The sequence below is a fragment of the Aythya marila genome (genome assembly GCF_965140915.1).
Source record: "Aythya marila genome assembly, chromosome: W".
In the NCBI taxonomy this organism is placed as follows: Eukaryota; Metazoa; Chordata; class Aves; order Anseriformes; family Anatidae; genus Aythya; species Aythya marila.
In genome coordinates this window covers 16953464-16971879 of record NC_139081.1, presented here as the reverse complement: position 1 = coordinate 16971879, position 18416 = coordinate 16953464, and the positions used below count along the sequence as shown (strand labels likewise).

At 45.1% G+C, this 18416-nt stretch overlaps 2 protein-coding genes across 3 annotated transcripts in view; both read right to left on the bottom strand.

The window, feature by feature from the left end:
• The window catches only part of LOC309889441 (protein ARK2N-like), a gene marked incomplete at both ends in the record, with an annotated part of 45783 nt that extends 31775 nt beyond the window's left edge, over window positions 1-14008 (bottom strand). The window contains one exon of one of the 2 annotated variants that reach the window (XM_082782289.1): window positions 13255-14008. In XM_082782289.1, the coding sequence (XP_082638415.1) occupies window positions 13255-13975 (721 nt within the window). The remainder of the gene's footprint in view (window positions 1-13254) is intronic. The other variant, XM_082782288.1, reaches the window with a different exon arrangement.
• The window catches only part of LOC309889453 (E3 ubiquitin-protein ligase ARK2C-like), a gene marked incomplete at both ends in the record, with an annotated part of 125320 nt that overhangs the window by 86095 nt on the left and 20809 nt on the right, over window positions 1-18416 (bottom strand). The window lies entirely within an intron of this gene.

The window sequence follows — 18416 nt, the reverse complement described above, 5'->3', positions numbered from 1 at the left end:
GGTATCTGTATTTTTAAGTTTAAAGTTCTCTTGGGAATCCTCTAGGAAGCATCAGAACTCCTAGAAGGTCAGGCTTTGCACCTGTTTGAGAAGTAATAACCAACGTGTGCATGCTGTCCTAACACAGGAACATCACCTAAGGTAACTCCACGAGACAAGCATCACAAACTACACAAAGCAGCTATATAAACTCACAATTTAGTATGTAAACACGAAACTTGTGGGATTCTCTAGCTTAAGAATAACAGAAAATATCTTAAGAATGAGAGAAATCATTGCACAACCTAAGCATACTTACTAATAAAAGCATAAGGCACTCACTCTTTAATTGGATTCCACTGAGCATACAAAATTACAGTATCACTTCATACATTCTTTTTAGGACCTATTTAAATGAGGTATACCTATGTCGTGGTTTAACCCGGCTGGCAGCTAAACACCACGCAGCCGTTCGCTCACCCTCCCCCCTCCCTCTCTGGGACGGGGGAGAGAAATGGAAAGTGAAGCCCGTGAGTTGAGATAAAGACAGTTTAATAAGACAGGAAAATAATAATAATAATAATAATAATGATGATACAATGGTGATAATACGAAAGTAATAATAGTATGTACAAACAAGTGATGCACAATGCAATTGCTCACCACCCGCTGACCGATGCCCAGCCTAACCCCGAGCAGTCCGGCCCCCTCCCCCCGGCTAGCCACCCCTATATATTGTTTAGCATGACGTCAGATGGTATGGAATACCCCTTTGGCTAGTTTGGGTCACCTGTCCTGGGTCTGTCCCCTCCCAGCTCTTACTGCACCCCCCAGCCTGCCCGTTGGCAGGACAGAGCAAAGGCTGAGATGTCCTTGGCTTAGTATAAGCACTGCTCTGCAACAATTAAAGCATCGGGGTGTTATCAGCACTCTTCTCATTCTAAGCCAAAACACAGCATTCCACCAGCTACTAGGAAGAAAATTAATTCTGTGCTAACTGAAACCAGGACATCTATCCACCCCTTATTCCATACCATTTATGTCGTGCTCAGGTTACACTCTTTTCCATACATTCTAATTAGTCACCTATAGTAATCATGGTAGTGATAACATACAGTATAATATACTATTTAACATGGTGCAATTCAGTTCATGGGCTATTCTCACCCAGTATTAAATCTCCTTGAGGTACACACCGGACCTCTCCGTTCTTTTGCATCACCCACCAAGTATATCCAGGTCCCTGAGCGAAAACAATTCCACGAATAGGTTTGCCTTTTCCTGAGGCAGGAGTAGCCCAGACTGTTTTACCCAGCATATTTTTTACATGCACTACAGGAACTTTATCCCCATCTACAGTACGTAACAGGTTTGATTGGGCAGGTCCAGCTCGGTTGGTAGATCCCCTAGTATTGACTAACCAGGTGGCCTTTGCCAAATGCGTATCCCAGTTTTTGAACGTCCCAGCGCCCATTGCTTTCAAGGTAGTCTTTAACAGGCCATTGTATCGTTCAACTTTCCCGGAGGCTGGTGCATGATAGGGGATGTGATACACCCATTCAATACCATGTTCTTTGGCCCAAGTGTCTATAAGGTTGTTTCGGAAGTGAGTCCCATTGTCTGATTCTATTCTTTCTGGGGTGCCATGTCGCCATAGGACTTGCTTTTCAAGGCCCAGGATGGTGTTCCGGGCGGTAGCATGAGGCACAGGATATGTTTCCAGCCATCCGGTGGTTGCTTCCACCATTGTAAGTACGTGGCGCTTGCCATTGCGAGTTTGAGGGAGTGTGATGTAATCAATCTGCCAGGCCTCTCCATATTTATATTTCAGCCATCGTCCTCCATACCAAAGAGGCTTTGACCGTTTGGCTTGCTTGATTGCAGCACATGTTTCACAGTCATGAATAACCTGTGCTATAGCGTCCATGGTCAAGTCCACCCCTCGATCACGAGCCCATCTGTATGTTGCATCTCTACCTTGATGGCCTGAGGTGTCATGGGCCCATCGGGCTATAAATAATTCACCTTTATGCTGCCAATCCAGGTCCACCTGAGCTACTTCAATCTTAGCAGCCTGATCCACCTGCTGGTTGTTTTGATGTTCTTCAGTAGCCCGATTCTTGGGCACATGAGCATCTACGTGGCGTACTTTCACAGCCAGGTTCTCTACCCGAGCAGCAATATCTTGCCACAATGCAGCAGCCCAGATAGGTTTGCCCCTACGCTGCCAGTTGTTTTGCTTCCATTGCTGTAACCATCCCCACAGGGCATTTGCTACCATCCATGAATCGGTGTAGAGATAGAGAACTGGCCATTTTTCTCGTTCAGCAATGTCTAAAGCCAGCTGAATGGCTTTCACTTCTGCAAACTGACTCGATTCACCTTCTCCCTCAGCAGCTTCTGCAACTCGTCGCGTAGGACTCCATACAGCAGCCTTCCATCTCCGATGCTTCCCCACAATACGACAGGACCCATCAGTGAACAGGGCATATTTCTTTTCATTCTCTGGCAACTGGTTGTACAGTGGGGCTTCTTCAGCACGACCCACCTCCTCCTCTGATGATATCCCAAAGTATTTGCCTTCTGGCCAGTCCATGATCACTTCCAATATTCCTGGGCGACTGGGGTTTCCTATTCGAGCCCGCTGAGTAATCAGTGCAACCCACTTGCTCCATGTAGCATCAGTTGCATGATGCGTACAGGGGACCCTTCCCTTGAACATCCAGCCTAGTACCGGTAATCGGGGTGCTAGGAGGAGCTGCGCTTCAGTACCGACCACCTCCGAAGCAGATCGAACTCCTTCATATGCTGCCAATATCTCCTTTTCAGTTGGAGTATAGCGGGCCTCAGATCCTCTGTATCCCCGACTCCAAAACCCCAGAGGCCGACCTCGAGTTTCCCCAGGTTCTTTCTGCCAGAGGCTCCAGGTGGGGCCGTTCTCCCCGGCTGCAGTGTAGAGCACATTCTTTACATCTGGTCCTGTTCGAACTGGCCCAAGGGCTACTGCATGGACTATTTCCTGCTTGATTTGTTCAAAGGCTTGTCGTTGTTCAGGGCCCCATTCAAACTCATTCTTCTTACGAGTTACTTGGTAGAGTGGGTTTACAATCAGACTGTAATTTGGGATGTGCATTCTCCAAAACCCCACAACACCTAGGAAAGTCTGTGTTTCTTTTTTGTTAGTTGGTGGAGACATAGCTGTTATTTTGTTGATCACATCCATTGGGATTTGACGACGTCCATCTTGCCATTTTATTCCTAAAAACTGGATCTCCCGTGCAGGTCCTTTGACTTTATTTTGTTTTATGGCAAAACCGGCTTTCAGAAGGATTTGGACTATTTTCTTCCCTTTCTCGAAAACTTCCTCTGCTGTGTCACCCCACACAATAATGTCATCGATGTACTGCAGGTGTTCAGGAGCTTCCCCCTGCTCTAGTGCAGACTGGATCAGCCCATGGCAAATGGTAGGGCTGTGTTTCCACCCCTGGGGCAGCCTATTCCAGGTATATTGGACTCCCCTCCAAGTGAAGGCAAATTGTGGCCTGCACTCTGCTGCTAGAGGGATGGAGAAAAATGCATTAGCGATATCAATTGTGGCGTACCACTTGGCTGCCTTCGATTCAAGTTCATACTGAAGTTCCAGCATGTCCGGCACTGCAGCACTCAGTGGTGGCGTGACTTCGTTCAGGCTGCGATAGTCCACTGTTAGTCTCCACTCGCCATTAGACTTTCGCACTGGCCATATGGGACTATTGAAAGGTGAATGAGTCTTGCTGATCACTCCTTGGCTCTCCAATTGACGAATTAGCTTATGGATGGGAATCAGGGAGTCTCGGTTGGTGCGATATTGCCGCCGGTGCACAGTTGTGGTAGCAATTGGCACTTGCTGTTCTTCGACCCTCAGCAACCCCACAACAGAGGGGTCCTCTGAGAGACCAGGCAAGGTAGATAATTGTTTAATGCCCTCTGTCTCTAAGGCAGCAATACCAAAAGCCCACCGGAACCCTTTTGGGTCCTTGCAGTATCCTCTTCTAAGATAGTCTATGCCAAGGATACATGGAGCATCCGGACCAGTCACAATGCGGTGCTTTTCCCACTCATTCCCAGTCAGACTCACTTCAGCCTCCAATACAGTCAACTGCTGAGATCCCCCTGTCACTCCACAAATATAGATGGGCTCTGGTCCTTTATAGCTCGATGGCATTATAGTACATTGTGCACCGGTGTCTACTAAAGCCTTATACTTCTGTGCGCGTGATGTGCCAGGCCATCGAATCCACACAGTCCAATAAACTCGATTGTCCCTTTCCTCCCCCTGGCTGGAGGCAGGGCCCCCCTAATCCTGGTCAGAATCTTCCTCGTTTCTGTGTTTGAAGGACTGTCTGCTGGAAGTTGGAGCAGCAAACTTTTCGGAGAATCCCTTTTTCCTGATTGTTTTCTTTTGCAACTCACGTACCCGTGCCTCTAGGGTCGCGGTAGATTTTCCATCCCACTTTCTCATGTCCTCTCCATGGTCTCGTAAGTAAAACCACAGGGTGGCACGGGGTGAGTACCCACCATATCGTCTTCCTTGTGTGGGTGAACGCCTACCCCTGACAGCTGAGACACTGCTTTGTACAGGTGCGAAGGAGAATAATCTCTCTTCAAGTTGGTGAACCTTTTCAGAAAGTTTCTCCCAAGTGTTCTCCTTTGGTCGGTGGGCACTGGTTGGTTCAGGTGGGGAGGACAATAGATTCTCTTCAAGTTGGTGAACCTTTTCAGAAAGTTTCTCCACAGCTGAGACGCAGGCCTGTAAGGAAGAGGAGAGACTTTCTTCGTACTGCCGGAGTTGTTTAGCCGCTTCACCCACTGTGGGTTCCTCATCCTCTTTCCAGGCCATTATTGCCAATGAGCTGGCATATGATGATGGTGCACTCCGTACAAACTTCCGCCACATGGGTCGTGTACACTTGACTTCATCTGGATCTGTGGATGTTTGTTTGAGGTCTGGATCCTCATAAATCACTTCCCGTACGGCTAATTCCCTCAGGTACTGGATTCCCTTCTCCATAGTGGTCCACTTGCCTGGTAGACATAAAATATCTTCCTTGAAGGGATACCTTTCCCTCACAGCTGAGAGGAGACGCCTCCAGAGGCTGGTGGGTCGTGCTCCATCTGCAATTGCTTTGTCAATGCCGGCGTCTCGAGCAAGGGATCCCAGCCGCTTGGCTTCCCTGCCGTCTAATTCCACACAATTGGCTCCAGAGTCCCAGCACCGGAGCAGCCAGGTGACAAGCTGCTCACCTATACAGCGACCAAAATCTTTTCGCACATCTCGTAGCTCGCGCTCGTTTAGGCTTCGGGTAGTTACTGTTGCTCTTTCGGCATCCTCATCTTCCTCCTCCTGAATCCTTGACGGCCCAGCGTCGTCATCATCTTCGTCATCTCTATACTTAGTTTTGGCAGAAGCCTTACCTGGATTGGCAGAAGACTCTCTGCGTTCTAAACGACTTGAATTTCTATACCATATTTTCACCTTCTCTACAGGGGCAGCTTGCACTGCTACTGCTCGTTTCTCTGACTTTGTTACAGGGTCTGCCACAGGGGTTGGAATGCCCTCTGCAGGGTCAACTTGCACTGCTACAGCTCGTTTCTCTGACACGGCCACAGGAGCTGGAGCGGCTACAGGAGCTGGAGCAGTTGCAGGAACCGGAGCTGTAGCGGCTACAGGAGCTGGAGTTGGAGCTGGAGCAGTTGCAGGAGCTGGGACTGGAGCAGCAGTAGGAGCTGGAGCTGGAGCGGCTTCAGGAGCTGGAGCTGGAACTGGAGCGACTGCAGGAACTGGGACTGGGGCGGCTTCAGGAGCTGGAACTGGGGCGGCTTCAGGAACTGGGACTGGAGCGGCTGCAGGAGCTGGGACTGGAGCGGCTGCAGGAGCTGGGACTGGAGTGGCTGCAGGAGCTGGGACTGGAGCATCTGCAGAAGCTGGGACTGGAGCATCTGCAGAAGCTGGGACTGGAGCGGCTGCAGAGTCCACCGTAGGGGTCACAGTGGCCGTTGGATCTGTCACGGGACTTGGAGTGGCCGCAGGGTCTGTCACTAAGTTGATAGCAGTATCCATGGCAGCTCGATAGGCGTAAGCCAGGCCCCAGCATGTTACAATGATTTGTGTTACTTTGGAACTTCCCGAATCGCGACACCTTTTATTCAAGCATTCTGCCAGTTTTTGAGGATTTTGCACTTGTTCAGGGGTGAATTTCCAAAACACTGGGGGTGCCAACTGGTCTAGATGCCTGCCCATATCCTCCCATACTCCCTGCCACCCACAACTATACTGCCTCCGGGCAGATCTCCGGATGAGCTTCCTAAGTAGTTGTTTAACTTTAAGCAGAACCTGAAGTGCATTCAGGAGGCAGAACAACAGGACTATGCTGGTCTGAGTATCCCAAGGATATTCAATATCTTGGAGAGCTATTGTAATAAACTCGGAGGATAAGAGGGTGGTGAAGGAGGAAGGGAGAGTGATCAAGGAGGGTACAGGGGTGGTGAAGGAGAAAGGGAGAGTGATCAAGTAAGAAAAATTATCTTCCCCTTTCCCCTCCACAGATTGACTCCCTAATGAAAAAAGGCAACAGATACAATTGCTAATAGTTTCCAAAATACAGTTTCCAAAGTATAGAATCGAAGATGTTACTGAGTACAAATACCAGGTTAGAGTCATGGCCAGATATTTCATCATCTCATAAGCCACTGATACAACACACAGTACCATAATGGTCTGAAACCAGGGCCCGGAGAGGATAAACAACATGACAGAGAGCACATACGGAAAATAACGTGCTATAATACTCAATTTGGAAAACAGGCGCAGCACAGTTGAGATTAAAGCAATCAGCATTATGACAAGTGACTATTAAGCAGGTCTAATACTTATACCAATTTTAGTTTAACACACTCTGGTCAGATCTGCCGTTATCTCAACCTTTCGTGCCCCACGTTGGGCGCCAAAAAGACTGTCGTGGTTTAACCCGGCTGGCAGCTAAACACCACGCAGCCGTTCGCTCACCCTCCCCCCTCCCTCTCTGGGACGGGGGAGAGAAATGGAAAGTGAAGCCCGTGAGTTGAGATAAAGACAGTTTAATAAGACAGGAAAATAATAATAATAATAATAATAATGATGATACAATGGTGATAATACGAAAGTAATAATAGTATGTACAAACAAGTGATGCACAATGCAATTGCTCACCACCCGCTGACCGATGCCCAGCCTAACCCCGAGCAGTCCGGCCCCCTCCCCCCGGCTAGCCACCCCTATATATTGTTTAGCATGACGTCAGATGGTATGGAATACCCCTTTGGCTAGTTTGGGTCACCTGTCCTGGGTCTGTCCCCTCCCAGCTCTTACTGCACCCCCCAGCCTGCCCGTTGGCAGGACAGAGCAAAGGCTGAGATGTCCTTGGCTTAGTATAAGCACTGCTCTGCAACAATTAAAGCATCGGGGTGTTATCAGCACTCTTCTCATTCTAAGCCAAAACACAGCATTCCACCAGCTACTAGGAAGAAAATTAATTCTGTGCTAACTGAAACCAGGACAACCTAAGACATTCAGTAACAGCTAAACAAAGCCTGGGATTACTCTCTTCTTACTTTCAAGCAGTAGCAATGCTACCAGTTGAGGGACAAAGACTTTCTATTAAAAACCCTACTTTTGAAGTCTTCTCTATCAGACAGTCTGGAAATTCATCATTCAGGTCCACTGCCCAAAAATAAATCACTTTATAGTAACTACCTTCTATCTCTTTGATGGTATTTAACTAAAAATAATTAAGTAAAATAGTACCTTTTTCCTAAAAAGCGGTTCCTTTTGAATATTCAATGTATTTTTCCCCCCTGAAAAAAAGTATTATTTCTGTTCACATACTCCTAGTGTTGAATACCCAACATGGTTCTATTTACTCTTCTTTAGTCAGGGATCTTATCCCAAGATGAAAGGACTAAACAGCAGTCTGACTTCCACAAATATAAGAGTTTTAAAGTTTTAACTGCAATTTAAATAAAAAACACTACTGACAGTGATATGTGAGATACAATATAACCAGGCTTTTAAAGTTAAGAAAAATTAGCACAGTCAAAGCTGACAAAACTGCTTTGTAAACTAAAGAGACTATGTACTGAAATATACATTACCCTGCAATGTCATTTTAAAAAAGGCATCATTCATAGTATATCTACAATTTACAGTAGCAGCAAATCAATCTACTTCAAAGGCTTCCCTTGCAGTTCTACTACTTATAACATGTCTTACTCAATTGTCATTTACTGGTGGTTTTTGGTGTTTAAAAAAATAAGTCCAAAAATTCATTTCTATTATATTAAAAGCTAGCATTTATCAAATTGGTCCCCTTGCTAACTGAAAGCTTGCAGCTCTACAGTTTTAGAAGTTACACCAAGACAGCATCACCTGCAGAACAGCACCTATGAAATCCCCGTTGCCTCCTTATGGTATCTGTTAAGTACTACCCAAATAATGACCACATCCAAAGTCATTTAATTTAGGAAATCAAACACCATAACAGTTAAGAAGACATGCTGCATCTTCACTGTAATCAGCATTGGTGGATGACACCTAGGCATTATGCCACCCTGCCCTTCCAAAGGGAGAGCTGACTGCAAATCACTCAGAATTTTCCCTATTCTAAAATTTGGCATTCTGTGTTCCTCCAACAAAATTCACCCCTTGCAAGATGCTTCAGCCAAGGTCTGTGCAATAACCTCAGGAGGAAGTAAACTGGCTCAGAGTCTCTCACACGCATCATGCTCCTCTCTTCAGATTTCTGTGTATTAAAAATCCTTTTTTTCTTTTTTTAAACAAATGGGCTGCAACATCCTTTTCAAGATCAGTACTTCAAACTTAACAGACTTTTGAAAGCCTAAAACATGAGTCATCCCTATTTCAATTCAGACCTCTTCTTGAGTTGTAGAAAACACAATGGCAGTGAAAGGATTTTTTAATATTATATTTGTATTTTTAAAAACCCTTTCCTTCTTCCAAAGAAAAGTGTTTACAAAGAAATAAATATTGATTTCCAGACTTGTCCTCATGCCAATATCATTTAGAGTTAACTTGCATGATCAAATCTGAAAGCATTTAAAGGGAAATCTTTCAATAGCAGCAAGTCTAGCAGAACCTATTTCAGGACTCTTATGCCCAAAGCGAATGCTATCTATTTTTTTGTTACAGCATGGTAAAACCCTACTGCCAACAGAGAGGCTCAATCATTAAGATATAAGAAATTATTCCTCACCTGCAGTAATTCAAAAATCATGGCATTAAATGAAATAAAGAGCCCAAACTGCTTGAGTCAGTGAGAAAATTCTCAGTAGCATCCACGAGGTTTAGGCTGATCCTGTATTTTCATGTTTCCAGCAATTCTTCGTTACCCTGTATTATCTTCTAACTATTTGTTCCTTCACTAAATTTTGAGGATGCTTAGAGTATATCGCTAAGCACACAAAAAACAGCTTTCTGTTCAGGAAAACAACCTAAGCTAAGCACTTTGCCCGTCCCAACAAGAGGGCCCACGAATCTGTCACTGCAGGGGAGTGCTGGGAGCCCCCGGACTTGCAGCTCCCCAGTACCTGTGAAGTCCGCAACAAGCACAGGGAGCGTTTTTGGCTGCCTTTGTCCCATCTCTGCAGGGGATGGCTTTCCCTTGGACTAGCAAACTGTTTCCCACAAACCAACATTGTTTCTGTTCAAAGGAAAACCGCAATCTGGCAGGTAAACGTTGTGCCTAATTCCAGAAGGACTGCTCAAATGTTTTGATGCCTTAAACGTAATTTAGTGCCAGGTGGGTGATAGGAGCTACCAAATCAAAAATAAAGGGCACTGTTCTCCAGGATGGGTTTTGCACTCCCACATCTTGCAACCCAGGTAAAATCAGCCATTGGTTTAATAATCATTAAATCTACAGGTTCTTCCATCCACTACAATGGGACCTTTTCAATGCATACCTCTCATGGCGAGACCTGGAGCTCAAATACTGAGGAGCCAATTCACACAGAAAAGTACCCTGGAGTGCCTTCAGATCTCAGCACTGCAAGTCAGAAATCTAAGCAGATCTGAAAATACCAGGTAGTACCTTTCTGGGTCACAAGGCACATTATAACTTCATTAAAAAATGAAAACAATATACCCTGGGGGATTTTGTACTGGGGGTGAGTGGGTTGTTTTGGGAGTAGAGGGGCTGAGCTGTCCAAAACTCAATGAAAGAAATCACAGAATCACAGAATTTCTAGGTTGGAAGAGACCTCAAGATCATCGAGTCCAACCTCTGACCTAACGCTAGCAGTCCCCACTAAACCATATCCCTAAGCTCTACATCTAAACGTCTTTTGAAGACTTCCAGGGATGGTGACTCCACCACTTCCCTGGGCAGCCTGTTCCAATGCCTCACAACCCTTTCAGTGAAGAAGTTCTTCCTAACATCTAACCTAAAACTCCCCTGGCTCAACTTAAGCCCATTCCCCCTCGTCCTGTCACCAGGCACGTGGGAGAACAAACCAACCCCCACCTCGCTACAGCCTCCCTTGAGGTACCTGTAGAGAGCAATAAGGTTGCCCCTGAGCCTCCTCTTCTCCAGGCTGAACAAGCCCAGCTCCCTCAGCCGCTCCTCGTAGGACTTGTTCTCCAGGCCCCTCACCAGCTTCGTCGCCCTTCTCTGGACCCGCTCAAGCACCTCGATGTCCTTCTTGTAGCGAGGGGCCCAAAACTGAACACAGTACTCGAGGTGAGGCCTCACCAGAGCCGAGTACAGGGGGACGATCACCTCCCTAGCCCTGCTGGTCACACTGTTCCTGATACAAGCCAGGATGCTGTTGGCCTTCTTGGCCACCTGAGCACACTGCTGGCTCATATTCAGCCGACTATCCACCATCACTCCCAGGTCCTTCTCTGCCTGGCAGCTCTCCAACCATTCCTCTCCCAGCCTGTAGCTCTGCTTGGGGTTATTGCGCCCCAGGTGCAGGACCCGGCACTTGGCCTTGTTGAACTTCATGCAGTTGACCTCAGCCCATCGGTGCAGCCTATCCAGATCCTCCTGCAGAGCCTTCCTACCCTCAAGCAGATCGATACACGCACCTAACTTGGTGTCATCTGCAAACTTACTGAGGGTGCACTCAATGCCCTCGTCCAGATCATCGATGAAGATATTAAAGAGGACCGGCCCCAGCACCGAGCCCTGGGGGACGCCACTAGTGACTGGCCTCCAACTGGACTTGACTGCATTTACCACGACTCTTTGGGCCCGGCTATCCAGCCAGTTTCTAACCCAACGAAGCGTGCGCCAGTCCAAGCCTAGGGCAGCCAGTTTCTTGAGGAGAATGCTGTGGGAGACGGTGTCAAAAGCCTTGCTGAAGTCAAGGTAGACCACATCCACAGCCTTTCCCTCGTCCACCCAGCGTGTCACTTTGTCATAGAAGGAGATCAGGTTCGTCAAGCAGGACCTGCCTTTCATAAACCCATGCTGACTGGGCCTGATGGCCTGCTTGCCCTGCAAGTGCTGCGTGATGACTCTCAGGAGGATCTGCTCCATGAGCTTCCCTGGCACTGAGGTCAAACTGACAGGCCTGTAGTTTCCCGGGTCAGTCCTCCGGCCCTTCTTGTAGATGGGCGTCACGTTTGCTAGCCGCCAGTCAACTGGGACCTCCCCCGATAGCCAGGACTGCTGATAAATGATGGATAGTGGCTTGGCCAGCTCCTCTGCCAGTTCTCTCAGTACCCTTGGGTGGATCCCATCTGGCCCCATCGACTTGTGCACATCTAAGTGCCGTAGCAGGTCACCAACCAGTTCTTCATGGATAGTGAGGGCCACATCCTGCTCCCCATCCCCTTCCACCAGCTCAGGGTACTGAGTATCCAGAGAACAACCGGTAAAGTTTTCTTCCACAGGCTTTATATTAGGTCTTAATTGCCCAGCAAAGTGTAAATATAGTAAATAAAAATGCACAGAACTATGAAAGCTAGAGGTCTAGTTAAAATAATTTTAGAGTCTCTATTAAAATTTTACTGCACACTAATATAGGATTATGCCTTTCCCAGACTTTCCAGTAAACATTAACTTCCTTTGTGCAACCTGCTTCCTAGCAATATGTGGGAAAAGTGCCAGTTCTCCTGGTGGCAGAACCACTTACCATCATCAAGCCAGTTAGAACAGTGATAGTTATTTGTAAAAACTGATGCAAATATATTAAATAACTATATTCTAGCAAACATTAATTCAGAAACTTAAGATTAATTATTGCAATTTTCCTTTCAATCTTCTTGCCTTACATAAGCTTATCTCAAAAAAAACTTCTAGCACAGAAGGCAAAAAGACATGTAACCCAGTAAAAATTGGCAGGCGAAAAAGTTTATTTTTATGTGATTTTATTTTTGATTGCCATATGATGGTGGTTCTATGGTATAATATTCTGTAAGAGTAGTTCACACAAAATCCTGTCCATGGCACTTGGGCTAATAAAACAACAAAGACTCAGCAGACAATAAACTCAAAGAATTCATCTTTCTTTCTCTAATAAAGATGCTGCCTTCCATCTTTTAACATGGATGTGTGAGAAAATTAAAAAATATAGAAATTATGGATCCTTACGACATAGGAAAACAGTAACAGCTTTGTCTAAAACACTGAAAATTTAGATTTGGAAACAGCTTGGGCACCTGTGTAAACAAATTCATAATTCTGTCCCAAAATAGGTGACCAGCAGCAATCTGCAAGAATTTACAATAAGGCTAAGTAGGTTTGCATGCACTGAAACTGAGAGCTGAAAGCACAGTGTAAGTGCAATAGTGAACAGGGCCTTACTATAACACAGGCAAGAGGTATGCCATGTTACTTCAAACACAGCTGCAGAGCTGTGGACTTTAATATATTAAAGCAAAGCTGGCCACTTATCTTAAGAATGTATTTATTAGATTATCACAATCTAATGGGATTTAACAGCACTGACAGGAATTCATATAAGCTTACAAAGGAAGAGACCTGAAAATTCCAGAATTCAAAAATAGTCTTTCCTCCAATTTACCATTTCTATGCTTTATTGGTGTGCAAAAGTGCACTGAAACCTCAGAACAGATTTTACAATTTGCCCATATCTTGTTAATATACTGCAGTCTTCAAATTTACAGAGCTGCAGTTCTCCTGTTTTTTCTCAAGTGTCACTCATCTAATTTAGCATGACAGCTGAGAAGCAATGTCAGATGCGTTACAGTTCAGTTTAAAAAACATCCTCTACCTGGTATCTCTGCAGTGATTGTCTTGCTGCTCCCTGAAACCTCTTCATCATCATCTGATGAACTCGTGCTCGAGTCACACGTCAGGTCACTATCACTGGTACTGCTGTCCTGCAGCAGGTTGTACTTCTTGCGAGCAGCTGCCTCCCGCTTCTGTCTTAACAGCCGGATTCTTTCTTTGTGCTTTTGGCTTCGATGACCTTTTACCTTGGTAACTCGACCATTCTGCTTATCACTAGACTGTCGGTTTTTCTTGGCAGCCATTGTTGAAGTTTCACTTTCGGACCTGGATCGCCTGGATTTCCTCCCAACTGCAGCCCCAGACACACCCGAAGGGTCTCCCTCAACAGCAGCTTCAGCTTGACAGGGCTCATTCTCTTCTGTGGAAGACAATGTGTCTGAGTCAGCCAAATGCCCACTGGAAGAAGGGGAAAGCATGCAGTGGTTAGAAGAGTCACTCTCATAAACTCGACCACCCGTTGGCTTATCACTCTCCGTGGATGCCAGCTGAGACTCCAAGGAGTCTCGCCTCAGTTCCATCAATAAGCAAGGCATTGAAGAGAGCACTGCAGAGTCTGACACAGCAGGCACACTGTCCTTCTGAGGATGTGGTTCCAGTTCTATAGGTCCGTCTTCATCGGGAGTGGTCTGCTTCTCAGAAGTCTTCAGAGGAACTTCCGAATTGAGAAGTTCTTCTGCTTTTCCCACTTCCTCCATCTTCATTTCAGAACACCAAGGTTCTCCTGGTATCAAAGCATGGAGCACATGGTCTGGAAGATCAGATATGGTCAACTAGATATGGTTTTCAGCAACACAGCAGCCTGCACAAGAACAGAATAGTAAGAATCATTTACCCAAATAACTCAATCAATTTGTTGCTTTCGATCACAGAGACCATTGCTCAGTACCATATTGTTTTTTTCATTTACTTTTTCCACGTGAACTCATCCTGTTACACCAATCTACTCTTCCTTTTACATGCTTATGAAAAACAGCACTGGAATCACAGGGAACATTTCTCATCTCACTAGATCAAAACGGATCAGAAAACAAAAAATATTTATGAACTTTTCCTTTATAAAGATTTAAACCAGTGCATTATAAGCAACATATGCTAAACTTCTTTACCTAGACCTTTAAAAATTTTAATGAAGAACTTTAGCACTTATAAACATAGCCAGAGTGAAAACTCCCAGACTTGTAGCCATCTGCCTGGACAGCCCAGAACATCGTTCAGTTTCCATATTTATGAGAAATCTCTTTGCAGTTGATCAGGGCTCCAAACTTTATAATCTAATGTTTTTATGATAATTTACAAACTTACAGTACCAACATGAGCCATGCATAAAGATGTATCAGGAGCATCTAAAACACCATTCAGTGCTCCTTGAAAGGCTCCCGTACAAGTCCTGGTTGTATGAGAACCTACAGGCTGACATAGTTTCTCTTAAATCTGCCAGGAAAACAGCATCAAATAGTATGGGCTGCAAGCAACAAACAGCATCCACCCACACCGCTATTTTACTTTAAATTATAATTTAATAAATTGCATTGCTTCAGCACAAGTACAAAAAAACAAACAAACAAACAAACCAAAAAAAAGCGCTATTTTTCTGATTAATAACTTGCACTTTATCAACTAAACAGTACTTAAAGCACCTTCAGGGATTTTATAAAAAAAAAATAGCAGTACAACATTTATCATTTTATCTTAATTTTTCACACTCTGCCTTCAACCCAAGTTTTCATTTGGAACTCAATGCAAGAAAAAAAGTGAAGGAAGTTCTTAGTCACTACATTCACTCATAGATTAATTGTACGGAACAAATGGTTGTTGGGTTTAGAAGTACAGAAAACAACAAATTTATGGCAGTTCAAAAAAAGCATAGACATGTAAGGAAAAGCAATATTAAGCTTTACTATTTTAAAACAATACTTTTGCAGACAAGGGCAAATAGGACTTGATCAGCCTAAGAGAGCATGGATGGTACAGAGAGATTTTTCTATGCTCTGACAATCCTTTGTGTTTCACCATCTATCCCAAGCTGCCTGTAAGTGAATGCTGCTACCTGTAGTACAGAGTAAGGCTTCCCTGGTTCAGGAAGATGCTGTGAGAAGCTCAGGGTTGTGCTGTCTGCCCTAACCCACTCTGAAACTTCACTTTCAAAATATTAAAATAGAGGCCGTGTCTCCTTCAGGCAAATGAATGAAATGCTGGATGATGCAAGGGATTTGTGAAAATAAATATGGGAAACACCAGTTAAGGAAAGAAAACTTAGTTAATAACAGACAACATAAGAAAGGCACGGGTGACAAGTCTAGGTATACTAAATACGAAAAAGGAAACAAAAAAGAATAGAATAAGTTTAAAATAAAGGAAAAAATCTATATATAGAAAAATGTTTCCAATATTTGCACTAAGAAAAATTCTCTTGAAACCAACTTAAAAGAAGAACTTCTGGAGATGGTAATTTAATGTATGTAATAAATATCACGTAAGAAACCATTTATTTACTAGGCCACAGCACAGTATCAACGAACCCACATGACAAATACACCTTTGAGACAACGGCATCCCAATGTTGTAATAAAATCATTATTTCTACATATATCATCTGCAAATCTACATTACCAAATAATTTTCCTAGGAAACATGAAAGTGAAACAGAGATTTGATGAATATATAACTCTTGGCAAGCCATTCACAGTGGGGTTTGTACTATATCTGCTAGTGCAACTCCCAGCTTTTTCTGTGGTAATACACTTAGAACAGAAAAATACCCTTCCAAGTGTACTGGTTTCAGTTAGAACAGAGTTAATTTTCTTCCTAGTAGCTGGTGGAATGCTGTGTTTTGGCTTAGGATGAGAAGAGTGCTGATAACACCCTGATGTTTTAATTGTTGCAGAGCAATGCTTATACTAAGCCAGGGACGTCTCAGCTTCTTGCTCTGTCCTGCCAACGGGCAGGCTGGGGGTGCAGCAAGAGCTGGGAGGGGACAGACCCAGGACAGCTGACCCAAACTGGCCAAAGGGGTATTCCATACCATCTGACGTCATGCTGAACAATATATAGGGGTGGCTAGCCGGGGGAGGGGGCCGGACTGCTCGGGGTTAGGCTGGGCATCGGTCAGCGGGTGGTGAGCAATTGCATTGTGCATCACTTGTTTGTACATATTATTAGTAGTAGTACTATTATCATCATTGTACTATTATTTTTATTGTTATTATTATTATTGTTATTATTATTTTCCTGTCTTATTAAACTGTCTTTATCTCAACCCACAGACTTCACTTTCCATTTCTCTCCCCCGTCCCAGAGAGGGAGGGGGGAGGGTGAGCGAACAGCTGTGTGGTGTTTAGCTGCCAGCCGGGTTAAACCACGACAGTCCTTTTGGCGGCCAACGTGGGGCACGAAAGGTTGAGATAATGACAGATCTGACCAGAGTGTGTTAAACTAAAATTGGTGTAAGTATTAGACCTGCTTAATAGTCACTTGTCATAATGCTGATTGCTTTAATCTCAACTCTGCTGCGCCTGTTTTCCAAATTAAGTATTATAGTACATTATTTTCCGTATTTGCTCTCTGTCATGTTGTTTATACTCTCCGGGCCCTGGTTTCAGATCATTATGGTACTGAGTGTTGTAACAGTGGCTTATGAGACGGTGAGATCATGACTCTAACTTGGTATTTGTACTCAGTAACATCGATGACTCTATACTTTGGAAACTGTATCTCAGAAACTATTAGCAATTATACCTGTTGCCATTTTTCATCAGGGAGTCAATGTGTGGAGGGGAAAGGGGAAGATATTTTTCCTTCCTCGTTCACTCTCCCTTTCTCCTTCACCACCCCCTTATCCTCCTTGATCACTCTCCCTTTCTCCTTCACCACCCTCTTATCCTCCAAGCTTGTTACAATAGTTCTCCAATATACTGAATATCCTTGGGATACTCAGACCAGCATAGTCTTGTTGTTCTGCCTCCTGAATGCACTTCAGATTCTGCTTAAAGTTAAACAACTACTTAGGAATCTCATCCAGAGATCTGCCCGTAGGCAGGATAGTTGTGGGTGGCAGGGAGTATGGGAGGATATGGGCAGGCATCTAGAGCAGTTGGCACCCCCAGTGTTTTGGAAATTCACCCCTGAACAACTACAAAATCCTCAAAAACTGGCAGAATGCTTGAAAAAAAGGTGTCATGACTCTGGCAGTTCCAAAGTGACACAAATCATTGTAACGTGCTGGGGCCTGGCTCATGCCTATCGAGCTGCCATGGATACTGCTACCAACTTAGTGACAGACCCTGCGGCCACTCCAAGCCCTGTGACAGATACAACGGCCACTGTGACCCCAACGGTGGACTCTGCAGCGTTTCCAGTTCCAGCTCCTGCAGCTGCTTCAGCTCCTGCAGCCGCTCCAGCTCCTATAGCTGGGTCACGGAAATGAGCTGTAGCATTGCAAGTTGACCCTGCAGAGGGTATTCCAACCCCTGTGGCAGACCCTGTAGCTGGGTCAGAGAAACGAGCTGTAGCAGTGCAAGTCGTCCCTGTAGAGAAGGTGAAAAAATGGTATAGAGATTCAGGTCGTTTAGAACGCAGAGAGTCTTCTGCCAAATCTAGGTATAGAGATGACGATGCTGGGCCATCAGGGATTCAGGAGGAGGAAGATGAGGATGCTGAAAAATCAACAGTAACTACCCGAAACCTATACGAGTGTGAGCTACGAGATGGGCGAAAAGATTTTGGTCGTTGTATAGGTGAGTAGCTTGTCACCTGGCTGCTCCGGTGCTGGGACACTGGAGCCAAGTGTGTGGAATTAGATGGCAGGGAAGCCAGGCGGCTGGGATCCCTTGCAAGGGATGCAGGCATTGACAAAGCAATTGCAGATGGAGCACAATCTCACAGCCTCTGGAGGCATCTCCTCTCAGCTGTGAGGGAAAGGTATCCCTTCAAGGAAGAACTTTTATGTCTACCAGGCAAGTGGACCACTATGGAGAAGGGAATCCAGTACCTGAGGGAATTAGCCGTACGGGAAGTGATTTATGAGGATCCAGACCTCAGACAAACATCCAAAGATCCAGATGAAGTCAGGTGTACACGACCCATGTGGTGGAAGTTTGTACGGAGTGCACCTTCATCATATGCCAGCTCATTGGCAATAATGGC